The following is a 22,506-nucleotide window of genomic DNA, read 5'->3' as shown; positions in this document are numbered from 1 at the left end:
GTGAATAAGCATTCCTATCTCTCCATACCTTCTCTAATACCAGGGATACATATTAGGATTTTAATAAGTAAAATTGAACAGGGAAGTCAGAAATCAGGCAGAAAGGACATAGTAAATCTGAGTTAAAGTCAGACATGCCTGGGTTCAAATCCTACCCCTTACTAGCTTTTTGTGACCTTGAAGTAACTCCCTAGTGTTTCAATTTTCTCATCCTGTTTATCCCAGCTTTATCTGTAAAACCGGGATATTAATCCCTATTTTACAAGGCTGTTGTAAAAACCAAAAAGAAAAAATTTATAGGAAAAAATGCCTTCAATTATTTACTTAGCAATTTATTCACAAATGAATAAATTGGTCGCTGCTAGAACTAACTACTACTAAAACTACCATCACTATTACTATTACTTCTACTGTTGTAAATAAACTGAGCTTCACTCAGAATTTACATGCTTATCCTTGAGGCAACTACCTTAAGAGTATAATTAACTAATACTCAAACTATGTGAATTCCCAATGGGTCCAATCAGCTGTAAACAAAATAATAATAATGTACTATTTATTATCACATGGATTTCAGTAAAATGCCACCTCTATAAGTTAGTGAATATGTTTGCTTCTTGTTATTTCTAAATATAGAGCTTGTGGTTAATAAAAATAATGACTTCAGGTTACAAATTTCATTAGTCAAATAAACTCAGCCCCAAATATGATATACATTGTTATATTTTTATCACAGTGTTATCTAAAAAAGACAGTGCTTTAAAAAAAAGGAGGGGGAGAGAAAGGTAACATATACATTCATATAAACAAATACACATACACAAACCTTGGAACACTCAGACTAACATCTCTTCTACACGAGTTTCCACGGTCTTATCCATCTTTACCTACATGAATATTTTAGAGAAGAGGGTAGACTTAAAGACACTGATTCAAAACCAAGTCGAGTGCTTGTTCCAATTAAAATTTAATATTAAACAAGCTTATTAGAGGACATTTCCTTGTGGGAACTTTGTAGGGGAATTGATTGAACTTGACTTGTAATTTTTTCAATTATTTTTCTGATGTAACAGTGACTGCAAAAAACTCAAGGGCCAAATAAAAGTCACTAAAAATAAACATTAAAAGCATTTGCTACTCAGCACTCAGTTGTTTTGAACTGCCTTATTTTTTAAAATATGAACAAAATCCTTACATTTCACATTGGAAGAAATCAAACGAACAGTGTGTGACTTATCTATACTAAATTATCTGAAAATTACTTTATAATGTACCTATCTTCATTAAGATGCCTTTTTTTTTTTTTTTCATTTCAAAAATTCCTATCTTATGAAGTATCTAGGAGAATTACCAGGTTTAGGTAAATAATAAAAAAAAATATGCGCTGTGTTGTCATGGACAAAAACTGACTATAAACCAACTGTGCCAATATCAGATCACCAGGAATACTGCAAAGGAAAACTACTTCTCAAATTGGTTTTGGCAACTAATCAATGATTGGCGCTATGTGGCAACAGGTATGAGGTGGGGTCAGTACTTTGCCTTCTCAAGTCAGCAGACACCAACTGGCAATGCCGTAACAATCTTCTATAAATTGTTCAGACCACAGAAAATAATGCTTCCCAGTGAGCCAAAAAATAATTAATTTTCAGTGTAATTGAGCTAAGGTGATCATTTTACCAGGCTTAATTGTGGATACTGAGCAGAGTAAAAGACAAAAGACAGAGCAATATTTCACCCCTTTCCTGGTAATAGCCTACAAAACAAAATTCCAAAGCACTTCAGTTTGTCTACGGCTCTCCCCGCCTGCCTCAAATGGCCTTTCCCCCACCCCAGTGTTGAATTATGCTGCCCTCCGACTCAATCAGAAAGCCAGCTCTGCCAGTATAGGAAGCATCATAGGGACAAGGAGGCAAGAAAGATGAAGAAACCGAATCACAGGAAAGAATGTTTTTTAAATGTGGCTTACAAATACAAATATCTAATTTTGAATAATTAACAGAATTTTAACTGAGTGAAGTTTTAAAACATATGTAGGGCAAATCTAATTTAAGGGGCTTTAGATAGGGTAATCAGACCTTCTGAGGAAGGCCCTCTCCTAAATCAATCTTCATTACTCAGTTTTTTTCCTTTCCTTCACTTTTAAAAGCTGGATCTAGAGTTCCCTCAGATGGTTCAATACTAGTGCACAGAAATATCACTTATTTTTGCATGTTCATCTTGTATCCTGCCATTTTGCTGAATGTGTTTATTAGCTCAAGTAGCTTTGTTACAGATATTTCAGAATTTTCTAAACACAGAACCATGTCACCAGTGAATAGTGAACATTTTACTTCCTCTTTTCTTATTTGGATGCCTTTTATGTTTTTTCTTGTCTAATTGCGCTAGCTAGAACTCCTAGTAAAATGCTGAATAACAGTGGTGAGAGTGGGCATCGTTCCCATTCTTGGAAGGAAGCTTTCACCCTTTCCCCACTGAGTACGATGTTAGCCGTGAGTTTTTCATATAAACCCTTTACCTTATTGAGGAATTTTCCTTCTAGTCCTATAATTCAAAGACTTTTTTATCAAAGGTATGCTGGATTATGTCAAATGCCTTCTGTGCACTGAGCAAGATGATCATGTGGTTTTTTCCTTCAACTTGTTAATATGGTATATTACACTAACTGATTTTCTTCGGTTCAACTACCGTAGCATACCAGGAATAAATCCCTCTGGAACATGGTGTATAATTCTTTTAAAATCCTGTTTGGGGAAGCAGCTGTGGCTCAAGCAATTGAGTTACCAATTACGATATGGAGGACCCGGGTTTGATCCCTGAGAACTCCTGGTAAAAAAAGCAAAAAGGAATCCCAGACCTGTGCAGTGAGGCGCATACCCCCTCGCAACTGAGTGACACACCAAAAAGACAATGATGCAACCAGGTAGAAAATAAATAAAAATTTAAAAATAAAATAAAAAATGCTATTTGATTCTAAGTATTTTGTTGATAGTTTTTGCATCTATGTTCATTAGAGAGATCGGTCTGTAATTTCCTTGTAGTATCTTTATCGGGTATTGGTATTAGGGTGATATTGGCTTCATAAAATATGTTGGGTAATGTTCCCTTCTTTTCAATTTTTTGGAAGAGTTTAAACAGGATTGGGGGAAGCAGTGGTTCAACTGATAGAGCATCTGCCTACCATGTAGGAGGTCCAGGGTTCAATACCTCTTGGCCTGTGTGGTGAGCTGGCCCACACACAGTGCTGCCACACACAAGGAGTGTGCCATGCAGGGGTGTCCCCTGTGTAGGGGAGCCCCACGAACAAGGAGTGTATTCCACAAGGAGAGCCACCCCGTGTGAAAAAAATGCAGCCCACCCAGGAGTGGCACCACACACAGAGAGAGTTGACGCAGCAAGATGATGAAGCAAAAAAGAGACATGGTTTCCCAGTGCTGCCTGACAAGCAGATGCAGAAGAACACAGCAAACGGACACAGACAGCAGACAACGGGCGGGGGGCGGGGGAGGGAGAGAGAGAAGAGGAGAGAAATAAATAAAATAAATCTTTTAAAAAAATAAAGAGGACTGGTGTTGACTCTTCTTTGAAATGCTTGGTAGAATTTACCTGTAAAACCATCTGGTCCTAGACTTTTCTTTGTTGGGAGATTTTTGATGACTGATTTGATCTTTTTAAATGTGATTGGTTTGTTGAGTTCTTTTATTTCTTGTAGAGTCAATGTAGATAGTTTGTGCATTTCTAGAGATTTGCCTATTTCATCCTTATCTTATTGATATACAGTTCCTCCTAATATCCTCCTATGATCCTTTTTATTCCTTTGGGGTCAGTCTTAAGGTATCTCCCTCATTTCTTATTTTATTTATTTGCATCTTCTCTCTTTTCTTCTTTGTCAATCTAAATAAGGGTTTGTCAATTTTATTGTTCTTCTCAAAGAACCAGCTTTTGATTTTATTGATTTTATCTATTGGTTTTTGTTCTCAATTTCATTTATTTCTGCTCTAATCTTTATCTTTCCTTGCTTTTGAATGGGTTTGCTGTTCTTTTTCTAGTTCCTCCAGGTAGTCAGCTAGGTCTTTGATTTTAGCTCTCTCTTCTTTTTAATACAGACTTATAGGACTATAAATTTCCCTCTCAGCACTGCCTTTGATGAATCCCATAAGTTTTGATAAGTTGTTCTTGTTTTCAATTGTCTTAAAATATTTTCTTTAGTCTCTTACAATTTCTTCTTTGACCCACTTATTGAATACGAATATGTTGTTTAGCCTCCACACATCTGTGAATTCTCCCCTTTCCTGTCAATTACTGATTCCCAGCTTTATTCCATTATGATCTTAGAAGGTGCTTTATATAATTTCAACCTTTTAATTTTATTGAGACCTGCTTTGTGACCCAACATGTGGTCTCTCCTGGAGGAAGAACCATGAGCACTTGAAAGAATGTATAATCTGCTGAGTTAGGATACAACATTCTGAATGTCTGTTAGGTCTAGCTCGTTTATCAGGTTCTGTTTATCTTCTGTCTAGTTGTTCTATCTAATGATGTGATTGGTATACTGAAGTCTTCAACTATTATTTTAAGATGTCTGTTTTTCCCATCAATTTCACCAGAGTTTGCCTTATGAATTTTGTGGCACCCTGGTTAGGTGCATAATACTTATGACTGTTACTTCTTCCTCGTGGATTGTCCCTTTTGTTAACATAAAATGGCCTTCTGCATCACATTAGTTTTTTGCAGTTAAAGTCTGTTTTGTCCAATATTTTTTTTATCCATTCTGTCATCCTATATCTTTTGATTGGGAAGTTTAATCCATTCATATTCAATGATATTACTATAATGTATTACTTACTTCTAGCATTTTATTGTTTGGCTTTCATATGTCATATCTTATTTTCATCTGTCTTCTTACCCTTTTGGTTAAATTTTCTGATAGCCTTCTCTTCTATATGCTCCTCCAGGCCTCTGTCTTTTTCTTTTGGGATCAAAGGCTCCCTTTAATGTTTCCTGCGAAGATGGATTCTTTTTAACAAATTCTCTTAGTGTCTGTTTATTTGTGAATATTTTAAACTCACTGTAGCAGTCTGGCATTATTTATGAATTCCAAAAAATAGATATTGGATTATATTTGTAAACTGGTCTGCCAATTAGGCCACATCAGTAGGACATTGAGTCCCCTCCCCCTGGGAAGTAAATACACAGAGAGAAGCGGATATATGAGGAAAGAGAGAAGGTTCCATTAGACATGGCAGAGGACCCAGGAAGAGAGGCAAGCCATTCACCTGATATTTTATAGGTGGCCTTGTGGAAAGAACAGAGCAGCTGAGCCTAGAGAGAAGTGAGCCCCAGGAAAGAGACAAGACTTATCCCAGCCTACAGCTAATATTGGAAGAAGCTGGGACCATGAGCCTTAAGAGGAAGAGGAAGCCTGACCCCTTGCAGGTACAGCAGTCGTCTTGCTCCAATACGTGGCAACAGACCTTGGTGAGGGAAGTAATTTATGCTTTATGGTCTGGTAACTGTAAGCTTCTACCACAAATAAATACCCTTCATAAAAGCTAACAGATTTCTTGTACTTTGCATCAGCACCCCTTTGGCTGACTAATACAGTCACCTTCACACTTGAAGGAAAATTTTGCCAGATAAAGAATTCTTAGCTAACAATTTTTCTCTTTCAGTATCCTAATTACATCATACCACTGTCTTCTTGCTTCCAATGAGAAATCCGTACTAAGTCTTACTGGCTGTCTCCTGTACGTGATGGTTTGTGTCTCCCTTGCTGCTCTAAGAATTTTCTCATCTTCGGCATTTGACATTCTGAGTAGTGTGTGTCTTGGAATGTCTATTCAGATTCATTCTGACTGGGATATGCTGCCTTTCTTGGACATGTAAATTTATTTATTACATGAGATTTGGAGAAATACTGGCCATTATTTTCTCAAATATTCTTTCTGCTCCTTTTCCCTTCTTTTCACCTTCTGAATCTCCCAAGACACATATGTTATGCTTCATGTTATCATTCAACTCCCTAAGCTCTGCTCAATTTTTTCCATTCTTTCCTCTCTCTGTTCTTCTCTCTCTTCAATTTTAGTTGTTCTGTTTTCTGCATCACTTAATCTTTCTTCTATGATTTAGTCTGTTGTTTTATGCCTCCAATGTGTGTGGTTTTTTATGTTTTTGTGCTTTTTGTTTTCTTTTAGGTACTGGAGCTGGTGCTTGAACCCAGGATCTCTTATGTGGAAAGCCAGCAGTTGACCACTGGGCCACATCAGCTCCCCTGAGTTGGCTTTTTCATTTCTTTTGAATGTTGTTTGGCTTTTTTTGTTGTTGCTGGTTGGTTGGTTGGTTGGTTTTAGAAGGCACAGGGAACCAAACCCAGGACCCCCCATGTGGGAATTAGGTGCTCAACCACTTGAGCCATATCTACTCCCCTCCAAAGTGTTTTTGATCTCAACTATTGTGTCTTTCATTACCATAAGCTCTATTATTTTTTCTACTCAGGTTTTCCAATTCTTTTTTTTTTTGTGCTCACCCTGTGTCCTCTTAATGTCTTTTATCTTTAGCCATATTGTCTTTCAATTCATTGTATGATTCAGGAGATTTGTATGAGCCTCACTAATTAGTTGTCTCAAATCCTATTATCTCATCTGTGTCTTTGATATATTCCTTTCCTTGGGCCATATATTACAGTTTATTAGTATGGCTTATAATTTTTTACTGATATCCAGGCATCTGATTATGATGGTGAGTTTATTCTGATACTCAACCTCTCTCCTGCATAGGGATTTAGTGGCAGGAGGCTGTATATTTTTGACATTCTTTGGTTCTTCATTCAAACTGTTCTGGCTCTATTTAGATGCTCAAATTTGGACTGTGGATCCAAAAATGGGTTTCAGATGCTCTACCAAGGTACTTGGAGAGGGAGGCTGTAAAGGCCTGGAAAAGCCTCTCATTTATTTTTAATCTCACATGCATTTCCTTGGTCTGCCAGCAGATGGCGCTCTTCAGGAACCCACTCAGTTCAAACCCTAGTCAGAATATGTTCACTTCAACACAGGCCACAACAATGACAGACGACCATGCCTCAAGGCTATTGAGAGCCACACAAATCAAACTTTCTCAAAGGCTGTTCTCCAACCTTCCAGCAGCTCCCTCCCTTTTCCTGGTTAGGAATTAATTCCACTCCCCTTTGCATCCTCAACAACCAGTCCTGGTCAACAGGGAGGGTGATTTCGAGAGTCCAATCCCTTTAGTACCCTGCAGAGTCCCAGAGAAAACAATGGAGTAGCCCTGCCTGGGCTGGAAGGGCCTGTGGGACACAGCAGACCAAATTTGTTGGTCAAAACTTGAATCAGATTTAGGATGTGTGTGTGTGTCTCTCTCCCCTTTCCTTAGCCACTAGCCATAGGCCAGAGAATTCAAGGCTGTCAGATCCAAGGGTGGGGAGATTGGCACTGCAGCTGTGGCATTTACTCACAGTGTATTCCCATCAATATTCTTTTCCTTTGTCCCCCTCTCTTCTGGGTGGTGTCCAGACTTCCCCTGGTGACCTAAACCCTAAAACATTCTTTTCAGGCCATTTCGGCTTGTCTACTACCTATTTTTTCAGGTAAGGCTTTTTTAGACAGGATAAAATTCTCTGAGAAGATGGCATTTGAGGAGATTGAGTTGAATGAAGTGAGGGCACAAACCCTGCAAATATCTGAGGGGAAAGCATTTCAAGATGAGGAAAAGCAAATGCAAAGGACCTTAAATGTGAGTGTCCAAGAAACCACAAAATCCTGGAAAGGGAGGATTCCTTGGTAAAGGAAGAACAAATGCAAAGACCCTGAAATGAGAACAAAATGGTACAGCTAGAGAAGGATGAAGAAAAGATTAGTTTACCAAAAAAAAAAAAAGAAAGAAACTGGGCAAACAGGAACCTGATTGTGCCTCATGGGTCTTGGTTTAGAGTTGGGATCTTTTATTTTGAATGCTATGAGAAACCATGTGAAATTCTTCTCATTCCAAACAAACTGCTCTCAGATGAACTTAAGTCTATGTTTTCCTATTCTACTCAGGGAATGGAAGGGGTAAGCAACTACACTGACTAATAATAGCATAATCCCCACAACAATCCTGTCTCTCTTATTCGCTTTTTGAAAATTTGTGTAAATACTATCAAACATCAGTTTTAGAATCTGTGTTATAAACAGATTTTGTGCATTCATCCAAGTGAAAAGCATGATTTTAATTTTCCAAAGCTCTAAAGCTTTATCTCTATAAAACTCAAGCAAGGTCTAAATAATATTTGTGAAACAAGCAGAATGACATAAATAAATATTAACTGTTATTAGTAACCAAGGATCACTGGGTGAAGTATTTCTACCACAAGACAAAATTATATTGATGAATAAAATTACTCAAAGCCTAGTACTAGTTCAATGACATCAAAACTACTTAATGTCTAAATCATTTTAGCACCAAACTCAGGCTATTTATATATTATTTATCTATTTTACTACTTTTACATTACAACTTACGTGTCTTCTTGTGCTTTGTTCAGTGGTTCACATTGATTGCAAGTCATGGAACCTTACAGTTCAAAGAAGATGAATATTTCACTTTATAACAAATGTATTTTTATTCTATGAAATACCAAGTATTAGTGATTAATGATGTTAGATGGACTTCAACAACCACTCTCTCTCCCAATAAAAGTTATAAACGTTATACAACAAACAGCATCTTCTTCACCATAGCCATTCTTTTCTATTATATCAGTCTTTTCCTTCATTTGCTTCCTAGGGCCTACAATGAAGTAATAGTCAGTATTAACAATACCTCACCCAGCAATTAATTCTTCCATCTTGCATCACTAAAATCCTAACTTCTGGACTATCTGAGAGTCATAAATTTTGGTTTAGGTGCTTGTTTGTTAAAAGTATATATCAAATATGATTAGTATATTTTCATGTTTGCCATAATATTTTTTAAAATACAAATTCTTTTCACTTTCTGGCTAGATTTACAGGCAGATGTGTGTGAGTCTTTTAAAACAAGACTGCCTACAGGACTATAAGATATATTGTTTATGCTGCTCACATTTCTTTTTGCTGTGAATGCAGTTTAAACATATTAATGAAAGACTGTATCATGCTCATATCCTGAGGCTTTAATCAAAGCCACAGTTTTAAAAATAAATAATCTGGAATCATCCTAAATGTCTTATACTAAACAATCTACCTTCTTAAAAGGATCATGGAGGCCATCTAATGTTAGTCCTTAGCTTCTATCCTCAAAAATCTGTGTTTGACATGCCCTGTCTTCCTTCCCCATTGGGTCCAAGAAAGACATACTTAATCTCCTTGTCAATGTTCATTCTTTCTCCTGTGTCTTGATGCTATCACTACTATGCCCCTCATATCTTCTTTTCAAGTATGTGTACTCCGCAGCTTTGCAGCAATTTGCTATCACATGTACCTAAAATCTCTCATGGTCCCATTGGTTCCTCTTTCCTCTTTATATAAACATACTTATTTCTCCTATGTTTAAAAATACATTTCCTCAAACTTATTGTTCAATCTCAATCCCTTCAGATTTGGCATCTGCATGTATCACTGGACTGAAACTGCCTTCACAGCTTCTTCTATCCTTATCTTCCTCAATTTTCTATAGGATATAATACTGCTGCCCACCAAAGCTATTACAGTAATCCCTCCTGGATTTGCCCTAAACCCTGGATTTATTCTTCTCTTTTGCTCGCTAGTGCCCATCCCCAAGGAAACTGTAAAGGATCATTTCGCTGTACTGGATTTTCAAACCCATAGTACTACCCAAATCTTTCTAAGTTACAGACCTAGATTAATAGCTTCTTTCTTAACACCTCTACCCAAATAATCCATCTATACTCAAAACGATCATATTTCAAACCAAATTCATTATTTTGCCTTAAATTAAAAAGAAAAACACTGAATAACTTATTTTTGCCAACAACACCCCATCCTTTCAGTCACTAAGCATCAATCGATTTTACTGCTTCTCTCCATTATCCTTACCCCTCCACATCCATGCAGATATCCTCCTCTCCCCCATTCTTTCTGTTCTCACCTCAGCCATTCAAGTGGACTTCTGAGATTCCCACCTGGATCAATAGCTTCTAAATTAATTCCTGCATCTATTATTTTCCCTTACCTCCCCAAATCAAAACTCTTCCTCAAATGTGTCATTTCTAATTCAAAAGTCTTTGATGGTATATGGGAATCCCCTATATTTTGATGTAAATTTTATGAAATCTAAAACTTCTTTAAAAATAAAGAAAAAAAAGTCTTTGAAAGTTCAACATCATTAGCGTTTATGAAAATGCAAGTTAAAACTACAATGAGATGGGAAACGGACTTTGGCCCAGTGGTTAGGGCATCCGTCTACCATATGGGAGGTCCGCGGTTCAAACCCCGGGCCTCCTTGACCCGTGTGGAGCTGGCCATGTGCAGTGCTGATGCGTGCAAGGAGTGCCCTGCCACGCAGGGGTGTCCCCCGCGTGGGGGAGCCCCACGCGCAAGGAGTGCGCCCCGTAAGGAGAGCCGCCCAGCGTGAAAAGAAAGAGCAGCCTGCCCAGGAATGGCGCCGCCCACACTTCCTGTGCCGCTGACGACAACAGAAGTGGACAAAGAAACAAGACGCAGCAAATAGACACCAAGAACAGACAACCAGGGGAGGGGGGGAAATTAAATAAATAAATAAATCTTTAAAAAAAAAAAAAAACTACAATGAGATATTACTACACACCTACGAGTATGGTGAAAATAAAAAATAGTGATATCAAAAGCTGGTGAGAACACAGAGAAAGTGGGATCATTCATATACTGTTCATGGGAATGTAAAATGATACAGCCATTCTGAAAATGTTTGGCAGTTTCATAAAAAACTAAACACACATTTACCATATGACCCAGCAAATGAAGTCCTGGGCATTTATCCCAGCAAAAGAAAAACCCATGTTAGATTGGAGAGAACTGATTACTTTTCCTGTGTGACTAGGGATAATTCACAACTGTTCTCTGACTTCTAAAAGATACATTTTAAACATCTAAAATGTTATTACTGTCTTACAGGGAGAAAAGGTTTTTTGTTGTTTTTCCTTTTTTGATTTCCTTTTCTTTCTTTCCCTCCTATGCCCAAGCTGGATATATTGTCTCATATACATGAGGCCATTAAAGAACATTCAAATAAACCACAATCTTCATTATGGTGTTCAGATGACTAGTACATAAAGACCCAGCAACATTTTCAAGTTGTGTTTTGTTTTTAATAAGAAATCCCTGCAAATCATGGGATGTGGGGTGTTAATTTACATACATTATCTGGATAATAGTAAATCAAAATTAGGTATTATGATTTTACTATTTATATTTTCACATATTTTAGTATAGTGCATGGTTTTTATTTATCACTAATACATAATGAGTATCTATTATGTGCTGTAAGTTATATGAAACACAAACAGCTTTCAGCACAAGTGAAGTTTATAATACTCACTTTAAAAAAAATACTGCTTATAATCACATTTACACATTACTACTAGTTCTACTACTAACTTCTTCCATAGAGATTATTATTCGATTTTAAACAAAGACAAATCTTTTCTCACTCCTTTCTCCAACCCTCAACCACCACTCACTCCTACTAATACAGCTTGCTGTCTATTATTCTACCCTCAAAAATCTATTTTCATTAATATATCAATTACAGTTGTCATTTGTAGTAGTAGTATACTATTAGGAGATAAATGAATGAAAAAAAATTATATGTGATATAAAAAACAAATGCTCATTACAAATTTTAAACAAGTGCTATACAAATGAAAGGCATTTTGTTTCCTTTGAAGAGTAGAAGAAAAACTATTTTCTATGGATTTTGGATTTTAAAGAAATATTTTTTATATTTTTTTATAATTTGATGCTATTAATTCTAAAGCTATCTATACACTACTTTAAAATTAACATGAAGGCTCCACCCTATAGCTATTAGGTAATATTTGTACATAATATATCTCATTTAACCATCTTCAGAAACTAGGAATTAAATTTCACAAAATTCTTAATATCCATCTCATCCATAAAATTAGTAAGTAAAATATTTTTCATATTTCCTACATTTTATTGTAAAGATTTAAAGCATATGATCAAATTATTTGCTTTATATGATATTTAAACCAATGAATCAGAATGATCCACCAAATTTTTAGCAAAGAACAGGATTAGTTCACTGCTGAGCACTCATTTCATAGCCAATTATACTATAACACAAATAAACTGACTGTGACATTGTGAATCCTTTTAAATGATGTAATATTAAATAACATTTATAAATAGGAAGGAATGACACACTAGGTATAAAATCTAACTAAAGCAGATGAATGGTATTTCAAAATATGCTAAAGAGAATTTTTCTTCTGGATCTGTAGTTCACTCAAGTGGCTAAAACTGGTATTAATGCAATGCTTATCAGACGATGCAGAAGCAACAAGGTTTCCCATCCATTAAACCTGCCTTTAACTTGCATTTGAACTGAATTAAATAGGATATTAAACTGTGCAATTTTTGGTGGCTGAATGCACTTTACCATTTCCTAACACTTCTGTGTAACTTAGTACCGGCACTCTAAATTTTAAATCTGTTATAACCCATGACCTTCAAAATTCTAATAAACTTTTAATATTTATTAGTTTTAAACTAGAGAAATTTAAAAATGACTTGCATTTTAAAACTGACACTCGTGGTGGTCGAGTAGGGGGTGAGGACACTGAACTTGAGCCTCCTGGGGGGGGGGGGGGCCAAACCTCATCAGTGAAAGGTAAAAGAACACTTAAAAAACACCGACCAGGAGATAGGAGAAGTGGCACCCACAAATCTCAGAAAGAAACAATTTTCTCCTTCATTGACCTGATTTTGCTTGTAAAACTTATGGCATAGGTTATAGATTACTTCATGTCTTAACTTCTCTAGAAAATCGTAAGTTTCTTTACAAGAGGAGCTTCGGCTTTCATGTGTTTATATACACCATAAAATCCAGTGCAGTGTTTTATGTACAGTAAATGTAGCCAATGCACAAAAGAATGAATGTGCAACTTTAGAAAATCCTTTAGCCTGTTCTCTCCTGTGTTACTGAGAGGCGTGGTCTTGGCTATTGCAGTGAAAACAGTGCTGGGAGTCAAAGATGAGAGAGATACCATCACCAATCTGGTAAATCCATACAATGAAATGTTCTTTGACCATAAAAAGGAACAACATACTGATTCCTACTACAACATGGATGAACCTTGAAAATATTATGCTAAGTGAAAGAAGCCAGTCACAAAAGACCACATATTGTATGAGTCCACTTATATGAAATGTCCACAACAGGTACCTATAGAGTAAGAAAGTAGAGTAGTATTTGCCTAGAGCAGGAGGGATGCACAACCCTGGAATATAATAAAAACAACTGAATTGTACACTTTAAATGGGTGAGCTGTACTGCATATAAATTATATTTCAAAAGAGCTATTATTACTAAAAAGAAGGGAAGGGAGAGAGGGAGGGAGGGAGGGAGGAAATAGCCACCAATCAAACTGTATTTATGTCTGTGAGGCAAACACATTAAATGCTCTCCAAAGTCTCTCCTGGCTCCCTCCTTCACTCTGCCAAGCCCCAAAGCACCCCTGCATTCCCCAGAGCCTGGTCCACTAAATGTGAAAATGGGATGCCAAGAACAGATGACTGCCTGACGTTCAAGGTTGGGAAGTAAGAAAACAAAATGGTTGAAGTAGGTCAAATACATGAGTTCCTCAAGAAGAGAAGTGTTATGGGCTGAATTGTGTCCCAAAAAAAGATACGTTGAGGTCCTAACACCTAAGACCCCAGAATATGACCTTATTTGGAAATAGGGTCATTACAGATGGAATTAGATAAATTAAGAGCTCATACTGGAGTAGAGTGGCCCCTACTCCAATATGACTGGTGTCCTTAAAGAGACAGTCCACAATAAGAAGGAGTAGGCAGAGATTAGGGTGTTATATCTGTAAACCAAGAAACACGAAAGATTCCTAGGAAAGTTAGGAGAGATAAGGAAAGATTCTCCCCTACAGGTTTCTGAGGGAATATGGTCCAGTCAACACCTTGATTTCAGGCTTCCAGAACAGTGAGACAATAAATTTCTGTTGTTTTAAAGCACCCAGTTTGTAGTATATTGTTACAGCAGCCCTAGCAAACTAAGACAAGAAGGGAATATGAGCAGAAGTTCTATGCCCGAATGAGTCAGTAATGTGATATAGAGAGGGAGGAGAAAAGGCAGAACACAGGTTAAAATCTGGGCTCTTCTAAACCTTTGCTTCCCTTTCTTGCCTATAAAATAGGGATAATAACAGTATGTATGCCTCATAAGGTTAGCATGAAGCTTCAATGTGCCAATACATGTAAAGCATTTAGCGCTGTGCTTAGCACCAAGTAAACAGTCAAAAAATTATAGTTGTAACTACTACTAGTAGTATTATTAATATAACAGCCTACCTTCAGAACTTCTTACGACATTATTTAGGAACAAATCCCCAACCTACACCATTATTTCCAAATATATTCAAATGAAAGACAGCATAGTAGCAGAAGTAGATAACAAACACTAATCTCACTTTCAAATGGATAAACTGAAGCTTTAAAAGATTAATCTATACTTAATATGCCTCCTTGCCTTATTAAAAAAAGATGGATAATACTTATAAACTCCTCGAGCATGTGAAATCTAAACAAAATGAACTTGAATGAGTAATTTCCAAGAAAGATGTAATAGAAAACACTATAAATCCTTATGTTACAATTTTTCTAGGTTAAGATGTGGCTTTAAATATTCAGAGAGAAAAAAAAATGGCAAAGCCACACTTTAAAGCAAGTCTCTGACAAAGTAATAAAATGGTTAAGCTTAGCAAAGAAACCGTATATAAAACATTCTTCAGGGAGGGGGTGTGAAAATACAACAGTAGAGGGAGATGTCAGGGAAATATTTACCCAAGTGGAATGACACTATTATAAAAGTCCAAGGGACAATTAAGTAGCCTGGTTTTGTTCTTTTCTTTGTTTTGCTTTTATTGTTTGTTTATTTGCTTGGTCATATTTCCTACTTCTATAAGGAATGTAAAGCAGAAAACAGAGAAAAGAGGAAATCTAACTTTTCAAGTGAAAAGCCACCAAAAAGAACATAATAAATTCTTTTAAAACATCCATGTCCCTCTATAACAAAGGTAGGTCACTAGAGTACAGGGTGTTGATAGTGGGGTGGTATATATGGGGGAAAGATGCATTGTCACAGGTATGTTTCCTGGATAGATTGAGGGCCATATAATAGCTAACAAAATATTAAATTTCTCTCCTGGGAAAGTCCTACTACTTTTTCAAATAAGATAGCAAAAAACACTGGACTATATAAGACTTGCCTAATAAAAGAAAACAGGCCACTAAGCCAAGCCCTCAATTTCAAAGCTTGCACATATGAACCTTATTTTTGTATAATGAAAGAAAGCCTAATTATAATTAACGTCTAAGAGAAACCTCCTGAAAACCTTCTTGTTACTCAAATGTGTCTTATTTCTAAGCCAAAATCTGCAAATAAATTCATTATCTTCCCCCAACATGGGTATAACTCCCAGGGAGGAGCCTCCCTGGCACTGAGGGATTATTACCAAGTGTTAATCAGTGATGCATTTGAAAAAAGAACTTAACAAAAAGGGAGAAATATTAAATAAAATAGAGATTTTATGGCTAAGAGATTTTAAAGTGAGTCAAGAGGTTATTCTTACGCAGTTCTTGGGCAGATTTCACAAAGTGCCACAGTAAACAAAGCTCAAACAAAAGTGTTCCCAAAGGCTCTAGGGATGTCTGGACACCAAAGGCAAGTCACATGGCCACATGAAATCAACATTCCCTCAGCAGCTCCTATCTGGGAATACATGAAATCTACTCCCCCACTATAACATGATTATATTCATTCATAATTCTCCTAATCATGAGTCTTCCACTCCTTTTATTTGAACTTACAATTTTCAATGTACCTGTTAAGTGTATTTCTGAGAGACTTAAGTCTTCAGATTGTTCATATGCCAGATGAGCCCTGAATCCCAGAAGAGTACTGAAGCCAACTCCTACTCTCCAATTCTTCAAGCTTAACCTGGACAACTAACAAAATGATCATGATGGACCACACCCATCCCAAAAACAAGCAGTATCTTCAAATGCAAAACAAAACAATTCCTTTCCTCTGCCCCATAATATCTACATCCTTTCTCAGCCTGAAGCAGCCAGAGGAGAAATCATCCCAAATCGCTCAAGAATGAGGAATGAACAAAAATAAGGGGGGAGTATAACCACAGACCAAAGCAGATTTATTATTATTGTAGTTATTATCTTGTGTTAACAGAGTAACTTGTAACATTGATATAAAAATTAAAATTAAAAAAAAAAATCCATGTCCAGTATTTCATTGTTTTGGGGTGTGGCTGGAACTTTTTTTTATTTCAAGTTATTCAAGTAAATTTAAAAAACAGCTGGGATTGAGAACCACTGAGTTAGTTGGAAAGAGTTGACAGTGTACAACATATCTAACATGGTGGAATAATGATAAACATCTGATGTATAACTACTTCTCAATTAAGATAATGCAAGTTTTCCCCTTGAAACTGTGGGCTACCTCCTCATTGCAAGACCAATACCTCTTCCAATTATTTCACTACCCTACAAAGTTAAACAGCTTCAACAAAGCACATGTAAAGCCAACTGAGAAGTTCTAGCTGCATCAAGTACCTCTGATGAAATTTTAAAAGACAAGGTTCACTGTTTAGCATAAGACCGAAAATAAGCAATTCTTCTTCAAAAGGAGAATTTAGGTTTACTGAAGCAGAAAACTAGAAGCCTTTAATACAAAGTTGTAATTAATGGGTATTATAAATCATAGCAATGCATCTCTGATTTCAGGTTTGTGGGATGTACTGCAAGCAACACAGTAATCCAACAAAAAGTGGTCTCCCACATATAATTGCCTTTCTTGGATAAAATCAATTTGATTCCAGAGAGTTGGGAAGGAATGCAGATAATTACACATACTTACAATACAATTGCTTCCTACTCTCCAGAGCAAACTTTTAAAAGTATGCTTTCATTTTAAGCAAAATAATTTTTCTTCAATTATGTATTATTTCTTTATATCCAATATAATAAAATATTAAGGTCAAACGTTCACATATGCCTATTATATATTTAATTTGTTATTCTGAGTCTTGAGCATTCCAAGACTTCACACTGATTATTCCTCTATTCCCTTGGAAGAATGATACAAGAGGTAAAATTTCCCCCCCACATAAAAAATACAAATAAAAAAGGCTTTGAAAGACCCCACACATAGAATGTAATAAGCATGGAGAATACCCTGCTAGGACCTACCAAATGACAACTGATCAGCAATTGCAACTCCACATCAGACCTTCACCTAGATCATAAGAGCCAGCTCTAAGCAGAACTTTGCTCTAACACACCAGAGCGCCTTTAGAGGACTCTGTCTCTCTCCTTGAAAGCCCACACCTATTGTTCAAAGTCTCTCTTTCTACCCCTCATCGAAAGTCATCTAAATTGTACGTGACTCCAGAATTAACACCAGATTAGTGTACATCCTGTTTAAAGTTTTAAAATACTACCCTTTCAACAAGGACAGCTCTCTCAAAATCCAGCATATCTCAAAATAAGTGCTCTAGAATAAATTCTACCAACAACTTTATAATAACTTGCATTCTAATTTTTTTTTACTTTTAAGTTTTCCTTTCTCTCACATCTTAAGTAAAATACACAAAATTCAACTTTTGATGTATGTAATAAAAAATTGTTATCACACAAAGAAATTATCTTACCCAACTGTACGCTTAAGTTTTTTCTTAGGAAAACAAGGTAATTTGATGACTCACCTAGTTCATTTTAACCTTGTGACTCTCTGCAAAAGTCACTTATCCATTCTTCTTCAAGAACTATAAGGTATTAAATAATGACCTACTCTAAACTGCTGTAATTTCACCTTCAACATAAACATAACAAGTAGCCGTGAGCAGTGACCACTACCTATTTTAGCAGAACAATGAACAGAAGGTCAAGCTCTTTTTCCATACCATCTTTCTAACTCTCATTTTTCTCATCTTCCCCTAAGTTTCTTGAACTGCTTTTTCTCATTACTTATTTTTCTGCTTTATTTGAATGCATTCTGCCTCATTCTTTTTTCATCATGCACTTTTCTGTAGCTTCTCTCTCTCCCCAACCTCTACCTTTTCTCCATGCTATCTTCTTCACTGCCTTCCCCGCCCCCCCCCCCCCCCACACACACACACTATTTTCTTTTTGCCCTGTTAATTCCCTCTCTTTTCCTCTCCTGCTCTTCCCTCTGACATGGCCAATCCTATCCACCATTTGTCTGGTACCTTGTCTTGGTCATCTCTCCAGGAGCATGAACCTCGGTTCAAATCTCCGAGTACCTTTCCCAAACCAGGTGCTCCCTGGAGAAAGAGGAAAGGCAAGATCTAAAATTATACAAGTTAGACTCAGTATGGGAAAAAAAAAAATTGGACTTGATGTCTAGCACATATATATAGCCGTGTTGTATTGAGCAACTCAACTATTGCTATAGTTAATTATATTTCCCTTTAATACTTTTTACAAAAATAGAGTAGGGAAGATTTGGATTCTGATCTCACAGGATTTTAAACAGGTGGCTTTACTTATCTTCATAATGAAAGCTCCCATTGGACTTATTCTGGTTTCCTCTTATTCAATCTTTCAAGTTCACATGAGGAGAAAGTAGCTAGTAAGTAGGAACAGCTGAAGTACTGGTGTAGTTTCTCATGAAAATCTAGAATGGAGGCACTGTTTGAACCATAAAAATGAAAGCACATGATAATAGATTGTAACTGAAGTTAGCTGTAACTGAAACCTGGTATGATTTTGAAATATAAAGTATATTAATCCTATCAAACTAGAATTAACATCTGCTAACAGTGAGATGTACATTTAATTATTTAATAAATACCTTTTTAATATAATTTCTCAATGGCATTTCAAGATTAAGATTTCTGAGGTTTCAGATTCCCAGAAGTCATTCTGAAATAGGCCTGTTACTATTTACTCCCTCTCCATTATTCTTCCAAAGCAGCACTGTTCCAGTTGCAATCTTCACTAGAAATTACGTATAGATTCAAAAAGAAATTGTCCCCCCATTTTACTTAAAGCAACTAGCACACTAAAAACCCAAGCCCACTAACTGGTGAACAAATCTAAGTAAAGACTCAACTACAAGGAGAAGCGGACTTGGATAAACGGATAGGGTGTCCGCCTACCACATGGGAGGTCCAAGGCTCAAACCCAGGACCTCCTGACCCGTGTGATGAGCTGGCCCATACGCAGTGCTGATGCTCACAAGGAGTGCCGTGCCACACAGGGGTGTCTCCCGCAGAGGTGAGCCCCATGCGCAAGGAGTGCTCCCCGTAAAGGAGAGCTACCCAGGGCGAATGAAAGTTCAGCCTGCCCAGGAGTGGGGGCCATGCATGTGGAGAGCTGCCGCAACAAAAAAGAGACACAGATTCCCTGTGCAGCTGACAAGAACAGAAGCAGACACAGAGGAACACATAGCAAATGGGCACAGAGAACAGACAACTGGGGGAAGGGGGAACGCGGGGGGAATAAATAAAAAAAATAAAATCTAAAAAAAAGGAAGAGTCAACTACAAGCACAAAAAAAGGCCACAAGGACAAGAGGCTGCAAGGACAAAAAAGTTATCTTTAGTTAGGAAATAAAAGTGTTTCAAATATTTGTAAAGTGTGATTGAAGAAATTAAGGGAAAATGGAAAACAGTTCTGACAAAATGGCACAAATGCTCAAATATAAATCTACCTACATTATTGTTTTAGGAAGCAAAATTTATTAAATACTATTTGTCCAAAAGGTTATGTTTCTTAAGGTCAACTTAAACAAAAACAGAAAGGGCTCCTTTAACATGTCAGGGTAACTCAACCTATTTTATTTTTAGCCTCTGGTATACTAGAAATTGACAGATAAAGTTCTAGATGGATAATTTTACAAAAGAACAAAATTTAGAGGAATGAGAGTGCAGAAAAGACTTATACTCAAATATAGACAGGGGAAATTTATAGTTCTGTGTGTTTGGGGTCTTTTAAAAGTATCAAGCAAATAAAAAAGTATGCTAAGTGAAAGAAACCAGACACAAAGTACTAACAATACTGTATGATTTCATTTATATAAAATGTAAATATAAATCAATTTATAAAGATGGAATTAGATTAGTAGTTATGTAGGGCTGGGGTATGATAGAGGGATTGAAAGGTGACTGCTAAGGGATGTGGAATTTTTCTTTTTGGAGTAATGAAATTGTTCTAAAATGTTTTGTGGTGATGAATGCACAACACTGTGATTACATTAAATGCTACTGATTGTACACTTTGGATAGACTGTACAATATGTGACTATATCTCAATAAAACTACTTTTAAAAATTATGGTAGTATGCTAATAACAGTACATCCTCGTTAATGAATGAATTCATTAATATCATTTTCAAAACAAAGATATATATATTAATAACACTGTCCTTAAAATATATAGCTCTAAGTATGAGAAAACTGAAGATCCCTTCTGTTAAACATGTTAAAATATGAAAGTGTATACCATTCAACATAAATTCAAATCTACTGCACAAGACACTGACTCATTGATTATTGTGAAATCAAGGATGAAAACTCATACTATTTTCACACCCTGCATACAAAACAGCTTGGTTCTCTAAAATCAATAAGTCAAATATTTGACTGATCTGTATGCTCTGATTAGAGAATTCACATCAGTTAAGGTCAGAGTGTTCTACCTGCTCTTTCAAGTTTTCCACATTAACAGTCAATATTAGAGGTTGAGTTTTCCTATGTTTAAATGTCACTATGTGTTCTCATTGTAGTGGTGACAAAACCATAAATGTGATTCAGTAGTGTTTTTATACTGAGGGTGGTAAAAATTTGCCTGCTGTGAAAATACCAATAGTTCACCTTGCATGACATTTTCCCATTTGAAAGTATCTGCTTTCACAGACTGAAAACTAATGTGCCAGAAGGCATTGTGCAGCATAAAGAGGGTTCCAGAGGGAAACTCAAACTCTGAATAGCCCTTCACTCAGATGAGAAGTGAGTTAAACAGGCTCTTCATAGAGAACCAATTATCAGCAATAAACATATGCCAAGATAATTGCAATAATGATGATAATGAAATCACTGCCTGACAAGAGCCAGTACATCTTAACATGGTGACTCCTCACAGATGACTCCTCATAACTCGTAACTATTTGATGGTTAGGAAGGAACTTTTTTTCATAGTTTATAAACTGTTGCAATTAGCCAGGACTCAAAGCCTCAGATGTTAAACGAAGTAAGTCAACTCTACAGTAATTAAAGAGTAAATGAATAAAGCATTTTAATGAAAATAACATAAACATTGGCCCAGACATATATTAATATAAAACCCCTCCAAAAAAGAAATCCTTCAACATACTATACCCCACACATAACTGTAATTCTATAAACTCATGCTATAGCTATAATCAGGTTTCTAAGTTGTAATACACTCCAACTGATCAATTTAAGCAGAAAAATAATTTGTTTTAAAAAAGCATATTTAGGGATAATCCAGAGAGACAGAAAACAATAGAAAACACAAATATACACTTAAAATAAATATGCCAGATACTGTCCTGAGAGTTTTAACTCATCTATTCCTCACAAAAAGTCTACTTAGTACATATTATTATCTTCCCCTTTTTAAAATTTGAGGAAACTGAGGCACAGAGCAATTAACTAACCTCCTCAAGCAAGGTTACAAGGCTGATAAATAGCAGAGCTGAAATTTAAGTTGAGGTATGAACCCAGTCAGTCTGGCTCCAGAGTTACGTTCTAGGCTGCACTCACAGACAAAGAGAATCATGCCTTAAGTGGTCCCATAAAGTACTGCGCTGTTTCTGGGCACAGACTCTGCAGTTTGCACCACCACCAACACCGCTAATTCTGGCTGCTGGGCACTGCCTCTAGAATGGCTGCCAGTGCTGTTTCTGAAAGCTTAGTTTAGCTATGACTGCTGTCTAATCCTCAGCAGAATGAATTTTCCCCAGTACCTTCTTTGTGCCACCAGCTTCTGATTCAGGGTCTGTAGTACACACAATATATGTGACAAGGAATGCTGGGAAAGCAAGTAACTGACATTTTTAGCTTATGTAGGAGGAGGAAGCCTATGCCCTCATAGGACAAAGAAAGAAATTCCACACAGAGGAATTTCCCAGGAAATTAGATGCCTGGTAGTCAAAATGAATGACAAGATATCTGCCACACTCTGATGGTAGTGGTGGATACAATAAAAAAGAATAAAGATTTAGGTGCAAAAGATAGGTTTTAAACTGGAAAATAAATACTACAGAAAGCTTT

The 22,506-nt window shown here is 36.5% G+C and overlaps 1 protein-coding gene across 2 annotated transcripts in view; it reads right to left on the bottom strand.

The window, feature by feature from the left end:
- PRIM2 (DNA primase subunit 2) overlaps positions 1-22,506 on the bottom strand; it is a 309,771-nt gene that overhangs the window by 141,114 nt on the left and 146,151 nt on the right. The window contains exon 8 of one of the 2 annotated variants that reach the window (XM_071218530.1): positions 18,458-18,532. The exons of the other annotated variant lie outside the window; for it this stretch is intronic. Within the exon in view, the coding sequence (XP_071074631.1) occupies positions 18,458-18,532 (75 nt within the window). The remainder of the gene's footprint in view (positions 1-18,457; positions 18,533-22,506) is intronic. 2 annotated transcript variants of the gene reach the window in all.

The sequence above is a fragment of the Dasypus novemcinctus genome, chromosome 11 (assembly GCF_030445035.2).
Source record: "Dasypus novemcinctus isolate mDasNov1 chromosome 11, mDasNov1.1.hap2, whole genome shotgun sequence".
NCBI classification, from domain to species: domain Eukaryota; kingdom Metazoa; phylum Chordata; class Mammalia; order Cingulata; family Dasypodidae; genus Dasypus; species Dasypus novemcinctus.
The sequence above is the reverse complement of the archived record's forward strand: the minus strand, read 5'-3'. Positions and strand labels throughout refer to the sequence as shown.